The 7,336-nt window shown below is 42.4% G+C and overlaps 1 protein-coding gene across 1 annotated transcript; it reads left to right on the top strand.

Annotated features, from left to right (window-relative positions):
• Positions 1–261: 261 nt before the first annotated feature.
• Positions 262–5,802, top strand: LOC104407861 (guanine nucleotide-binding protein G(olf) subunit alpha; the record flags this gene model as incomplete). Its single annotated transcript, XM_010017253.1, has 5 exons — positions 262–316; positions 3,023–3,096; positions 4,005–4,063; positions 4,309–4,429; positions 5,672–5,802. Coding segments are annotated over 5 exons (440 nt in total), but the record flags the coding sequence as incomplete, so codon positions are not given.
• Between the last annotated feature and the right edge of the window lie 1,534 nt (positions 5,803–7,336).

Raw genomic sequence — 7,336 nt, forward strand, 5'->3', positions numbered from 1 at the left:
TTGACATTGTAACAGTTAATTGTATTTGGACAACTTGTGGCTACTGCATAACAGTAAGTTTAGAAGTGCTGTATTGAAACAAAGTCTGGGTAAAAAGCCATTTGGCCCAGAAAATGTAAGCTCACTTAGTGTAAGTAAATCATGAGGCTCATACCTTTACCGTTGGATTTACATTTTACTTTGCAGCAAAGTAAAACTAGTGAAAAGTGTTACACTAGACAGTATTTTCCATCTCTAAGTGCACGTTTATTTTTCTTTCAGCTTTTTAGAAAGAATTGACAGCGTCAGCATGGATGACTACACACCTACAGATCAGGTTAGTATACCTTGATGGGGTAGGATCTGAACCAAGCCTCCCATTCAGATGAATTCTTTATGTAATTGATTTTAGTCCCAACAGCAGCTGAAACAGGGCATAATGTACAATATAAAAAATACAGTCTAGCAGTTTAAGTAATGGATATTAAAGAAGAAGAGGCTTTTTAATGGTACAAGCTTGTCTTTTACTGTTGCTATATATAGGTCAGTGATTCCTGTAATATTTCTTCTTGTTTTCCATTCTGTGTCCCGCAAACAAAGTGATGGGAACAGAAAACATAAATGTAAAAACCTATGGTTTCCTTCACCAGCCTTCACTACACAGAAGCAGTGTTTTATTTCAATGGTGGAGGTGATGTAACGCAGATGGAGGCTTCCCCTGACCATCAGATGGTCCTTCAGAGGCAGAAGCCTGCAGTAGATCCAAATCCCAGAAGAGCACCAGCGGCAACTGCAGACCTCATGGACTTCTCTGCGGGTGTGCAGACACCTTTCCAGCCTGTGCCCATCTCCTATGGGCAGGATAGTTTCTATTTAAGCCTTATTTGCAGCACAGTATACTTTTTCCCCAAATGTCGTGATACAACTTGATAGAGTGCTCTAGTGACAAAGATATTCAGGAGAGTTAATGCTGAAGTGGTGCAGCCTTAAAGTAGTAAAGGGCTTCACCATGGTGCACAGCTTTGGCTGCCTTCCCTGTGCTCAGGCTGTGTTGTTTCCTTACGCAGTTTTCCTTCAGCAAACTGACTCTGAGGTTGTTACTTTTCAGTGCTGGTATCCCACCATCATCTAGTAACCTCAGCCAAGATTGTATCATAAACTGCAACTGCAGGTGTCAGAAGAGAATCCCTGCACGGGATAATTCAGTGTAACCATACCAGGTGTATGTAACAGGTGGATGCGCTTAAAAAAATAGTTTCCAAATCTCATTGTACAATCAGGGAGTGAAATTCAGAAAATTAAGCGACTTGCCAGAGATCATACAAGGAAGTACGTGGAGCAGAGCCTGTTCCTTCAGACCTAGTTCAGGTCTGTAACCACAAATCTGTCCAGTTACTCTGGCCATATCCTGAAATAGAAGGCAGTAAAAAGTAGTATGTGTTGTATTATAAGGTGAAATTTGTATAGTTGACCCAATATAGGATGAATTATTAAAGCCCTCAAGACATTTGCAGACCAAAGCACTAGCTCTGGGGTTTAGACCATCTAGACGTCATAGTCTGATTTTAGCATTGATACCACTCAGCTGGAGAGAGAAGTCAGTGAAGCAAAGCTTCATTTTTGCTTTCATTATTTATGTTAGTGTTGGCCTGTTTGTTCCTGGAAGGCCTTTCTCTACCTGGAGCAGTCATTCATCATCTGCAAATTTTTCCTGATACTTCCTCTGGGAAGAAATGCCCTATGTCTCCAAAGATCAGAAGAGGCCTTTGGTATTTGGCAGGCAGAAAACTTCAGCTCTAAACCTCTCTTTTGCTTTTGGATTTTCATCCTGTTACACTGTATCAGTTGTCCTGCTAAATTAACTGGGAAAAATCACTACTTTCCTTTTTTCCTTTGCTTTCTTTAATTCTTTCCCACCATCCCAAAATAATGACTGAATCCGATAACAAATAAATGTCAGCAAGTGAGAGAAAATGACCGTAATGTATACGATAACTAAAATAATTAAACAAGTGGCCTTCAGCTGAGTTCATGTGGCTCCCAAAGCAGCCAAGGTTTGCCAGCTACCATGGTACTTGAAGCGGTGAATGTTAGGGTAAAGGGAAAAAGGCAAGCTGTGCTTGGACTCCACCGCTAACTGCCTCCTTCCCTCCCTGCTTTTGCAGCTGCTGCATGGCAAGGAAAGCTAAGCTAGGCCAAGCAGCCCTTCCCTTGACCCAGGAAGGGAATGCTTTCCAGGCAAGCAGCCCTGCCAAGAGGTGGCTGCTGAGGGGGGTTCATCCCCACCAAGCAGCCAGCAGCTTTCTCCGGCCTCTGATACAGTTCTGCACCCACTGCCCAAACAGCAGTGCTGGATAGTCAAGGTTAAAAATGCTACTGGCAATGGTGATGGCACATGGTTGCCTGAGGTATGCATCATAAATGGCTTCTGCCTACTTCCTTTGAGAATCAGGGAAATTGTTATTTTTTAGTTATTAAAAGAATGATATTTAAGTTAGAAAGTATTGCTGGTTTGAAAAATAAGAGAGAAATGCCAAATTTATGTACAACTTAAATTCTGTTCCCCTGTGCTCTGTAATAGAGCTTTAATTACTCAGTCACAAGCTATTATTTCGATAGGATTCCTGTCTCATTCAATACAAAAGAGGGCAGAATTAAGGTTGCCTGGGCAACTGTAAATCTGGAGTTTTCTAACATGTGAATACTTGACTTTACAACACGAATAACATTTTTCTTAGTTTTATGTAACTTCAGAATTCATTATCCCCGTCACATACATAATCGACTGACCATCAATACCAGGTTTCAGTGGGCAGTAAGGAGAATGTATGTGCTTTCTGAGAGTGCACAAACCAAATGCAGAGATGATGTTTGTGTCTATCCACTGTGTCGGTATGGACAAATGCAGGTTTACCAACAAGTCTGAACTTTAATATAATGGAACATTTGAGACTTCTAATGGAAAATAATATACCATGCTTTTAAAAACAAAATGAGGTTACAAAAAATCCTTGCTAATCAGCTTCTGTGTTCTCATTTCCAGGACCTGTTAAGATGCAGAGTGTTGACATCAGGGATTTTTGAAACAAGATTTCAAGTAGATAAAGTAAATTTCCAGTAAGTCTATTAGTAATCATTTATGAATACTGTACTAATTTTTAACAACTTACTTTAAATATCTGTGCACATGTATGCTTGGTATAGTAGCTTTAGGGTTGGAGTTGGCTTGTTCGGGTTTTGGTTTGGTTTTGTAACTCTCTTCCCAAAGGTCCTAGTAAAGTTGCCTCATGCTTTGCAAAAAGAGCTTGGTTATGTTTGTTAGCGATGCTCTGTTGTGGGGTTATCTGTGGCTGTTTTTACTAGCTGGATCATTGGTATAGCACTTGAAATTCATAAAATACTTTTGGGGATAAGATCCTGTAGAAGTCAGTGGAAATGCTGCCATGAGTCAGACTTCGTACAGTGGGATGAGGAGAGTTAAATGTCTCCCTTCTTCCAGAGGGCTGCAAGCTCTGTGTTTGTCAGTTTTATGCTGTGTCTCTGTAAACACCCACTATCAGGCTGCTTCCACTTTCTTGCCCAGAAAGGTGGCAGTATTGATGGGACTGCCCCACATCCTCCTCCTTACAGAGATACTCTCTCACCACCACCTTTCAGAATATGCCAAAACCTGTCCTTATTTGTAGTACAGTAGTTCCAACCTTACATTGCAGCACTTCTGTGGGCTGGAAAGGCCAACACTGGCCCTGGAAAAGAGCGTATTTCTCACTTTATGGGTTCAGTAGCCTTCTCCTGGCAGAGCAGAGCAGGTGGAGCCGTGCAGCTCTGTGACATGCAGCGCGGCATCAGCAGAGCTCTTGACATGCAGCACAGCATCAGCAGATATCATCTCTCACCTTCAGGTGGTGTTTTACTGCCGCTGTCCTTGGGGCTGTCAGATTTTTAAACCGAACCCTCGTGCTGCGTGCTTTGTGTGACTTTCCTAGTGCACATAAGTGATATAACATCCTATGGCTTTTTAACAGCATGTTTGATGTAGGTGGCCAGAGAGATGAGAGAAGAAAATGGATCCAGTGCTTTAATGGTAAGTAAAAATGTTCCACATGTTTTATTTTGACCTTACTCTCTGAGGTGTGAGCAGCTTAGTATTCATATTCACACATAGTGTGTCACTAATACAGGAGTCCAATGTTATAGATACTTTCTTCAGGTATTTTTGGCACTTTGGGGTGTAATGGCAGTGTTACCCCGAGGAGTATATGCTGGGGTAACAGAGATGTTCTTTTCTCTCTCCTTTCTTTCTTTCTTTCTTCTGTATGCTCTGCCCAGATGTCACGGCTATCATCTTCGTTGTGGCTTGCAGCAGCTACAACATGGTAATAAGGGAAGACAATAACACAAACAGACTACGAGAATCCCTGGACCTTTTCAAAAGTATCTGGAATAATAGGTAAAACACACCTCACTTCCCAGTCACTTTCCCCAATTTAGCTACAGTTCAACTCCATACAAAATAGGGTTCTCCTTATTATATGATCAGATTGTTTATTCACAAAATGCCCAGGTAGGGCAAGGTAGCAGGGTGTCCCCATGGTGCCTACCCCTCTCCAGTGGGAGCCATGGCACAGGGATGGTGCACAGTGTTTTGCTGCCGCCACCAAAATGATGCAGAGCATGGGGACAACTTGGGAAGGGCGAGCTCCCCATGCCAGCTGCCACAAGGGAAGCAGGGGAGACCCCTTTCTGGCGTCACTGTGCCGCTTGACCGAGACTGAGAGCATCCTCCAAATCACATTTCGTCTCCTCCTCAAGTGCAGCAGCAGGAGCAGTTTGCTGTTGGCGTTGAGCTCGATTCACTCGATACCGGCGTGGGCAGCCGCTCTCATAAGGCTCGTCTCTGGGAGCGCACGGCTTCTCTGCCTTGTGGGATGATATTTCAGATCTAATCTAATTGTAACTGCCATTAAATTGCCATTCTGCCACAGTGCATGTAAATTATAGACATGTGAGCAAACAGCAATCTGAACAGGTTCCTGATAGAAGGAAAAAACAATATACAAAATAAGGTAATGAAGTTTTCAGCACATACCTATGAGGATGCTCTGCACGGGGAAGGGATTGAAGGTAGAGAGAAGAAAGATGTTAAGCACAAGTCACAGTGATGGCAAGGTATTAACTGGGAGACAAAAGAGATTGTTTTCTTTTGATCCAACGGGTGTCATACAGTCTACCCTAAAAGGCAGGATATCTCTGTGGATAAACAGTAGTTAAGACAGGGCAGTCTGGGGGGAGGCAGCTTTCCAACCTTTTGCTTTTGCTTCAGCAAAGCCAAACAAAGTAGAAAGTAATGTCTGGTTTTGGACTGCAGTGCTTTTAGGAAATGTCATCCTTTTCCCAATTCAATATCAAAAGGATAATTTAGAAAACAATTTTGAAGACTGTTCCCTTCAGCAATGTCTACTGCAGCTTTTATAAATGTATTTACAAGCCCTATAAATATACCCACTAGCACAGGTGCAACCTAATTAAAATGAGAATTTAGGTCATCTTTTTTTTTTCTGTTGATAGAGGCTCCACTCTCTATCACTACTTCACTCTCTATCCATGCATGAATAGCCAGTAAATTTTCTGTTGAAGTGATATGTTTTCCTTGTGTCAGAGCTAACACAAACATTTGGTTTGGTTTTGACAGGTGGTTACGGACCATTTCTATCATTTTGTTCTTGAATAAACAGGACATGCTGGCTGAAAAAGTCTTGGCAGGGAAATCAAAAATCGAAGATTACTTTCCTGAATACGCGCATTATACTGTACCTGAGGATGGTAAGGTTTAAACCACGACAGCCACACAGGGACTGGACCTGCTGGCATAGCCCAGCCCATAGTTTGTGTCTCTCACACACACAAATTCACAAGCGTATGCCATTCCTTAACGCAAACTATTGGTCAGGTAAGGACCATGAGGTCAGGGACATGCCCCAGCTCAGGGTCTGAAGAGGCTTTCACTGCTCGAGGGATGTGGGGGAACTGCGGGGCGCTGGCCACAGAGCACCTGCCTTCCCTTGTTTTGGAGCAACCCACAGTCTGGGGAAAGAAGGCTGCCAGGCATGTCTCTCTCTGCCAGATGCTTCTGCCTGGGCCTCCTGCAGTGCTGAACTTCGTTAGGGATTCATCACACTTATTTTGTGGTCATTCTGCATCCTCCAACACTGTAAACGTCAGCCTTTCAAATACTGACGGGAAGCCCAGCAGAGAAGAGGGAACTTTAATGGAGGAAAACCACATCAATAAGTACAAAGAGAGCTGTGGTGATGGAGCGATTATCATGGGTTTGGTTTCTTATCATTTCGAGAAGTACAATGATTCCTGCACTGCAGTAACATATTGTGTAAGTAAACTCTGGTACTATGCCAGGCAGAGGGCTTCCCAAACACCTCAGGTCTGCGTCTAGCAAAAGGGGTAAAATTCGCCCTTCCTGACCACTAGCCTCTGCCTGCACTAACGTGATGCCCCTGGTACAGTGCTTGCAGCCAGCTGCTGGAAAAGGCTTTCATTCTCCATTAACCATCAACAACAGCCTAGCTAATAGAAGTGAAGATGGTAACAAGCTATTTTCAGCTTTCACTGGGGTCTGAAATTTCAAGATTGTGATGCTGAATTTCAGGTGGAGAAGGTAAATAAATTGTCCTGAGATCTGAGTTTAGCTGGCACCAGTTTTATAATGCTAAGGGCTTTCAGAAGAAACCTTCTGTCACCGTCACCCAAATTCCCCTCTCCCAAACGTACACAGCATATGTACAGAGTTTGGGGAAATTTTCAACATTTTTTATAGTAAGCCAGTTGTCAGAATAAAGTAGCTTTTGGTGTTTCTCAGCAGGATTTCACAGCGGATATCCAGAGTGATCCAAAATACTCACACATGAAGCAGCTCTCTATTTTTAACCTGTTCATTTCTTCTTTAATTTCAGCTGACATTATTTAAGGGCAGCAGCACTGAACTCTACGATGCTGCTGATGGTGCTGCTGTTCTCTCTACCCCTAGCCCTATAGATAAAAAATGTATTTCCACATTTTAATCAGTTCTGCCTTTTACCATATTATAAGCATCTGATCTGGTATCTTAGATGAAGAGAAGTCACAGTGAAGGGAAATGAAGAGGTTATCACTTCACTATATTGTTTTTTACACTTACAGTTGTTACATGGCCTAGATAGAGATGACTTCATCCACTGACAGTTAGTACTGACTACTCGACAAAAATTTAATCTAAGGACCCTTGATGGGCAGTATATCTTAAATATTCTGCTGACTTGGGGCCTAGAAATTATACATATATATATTATCTTATATATATATA

The sequence above is a fragment of the Nestor notabilis genome, unplaced genomic scaffold (genome assembly GCF_000696875.1).
Source record: "Nestor notabilis isolate BGI_N333 unplaced genomic scaffold, ASM69687v1 scaffold11336, whole genome shotgun sequence".
Taxonomy (NCBI): Eukaryota; Metazoa; Chordata; class Aves; order Psittaciformes; family Psittacidae; genus Nestor; species Nestor notabilis.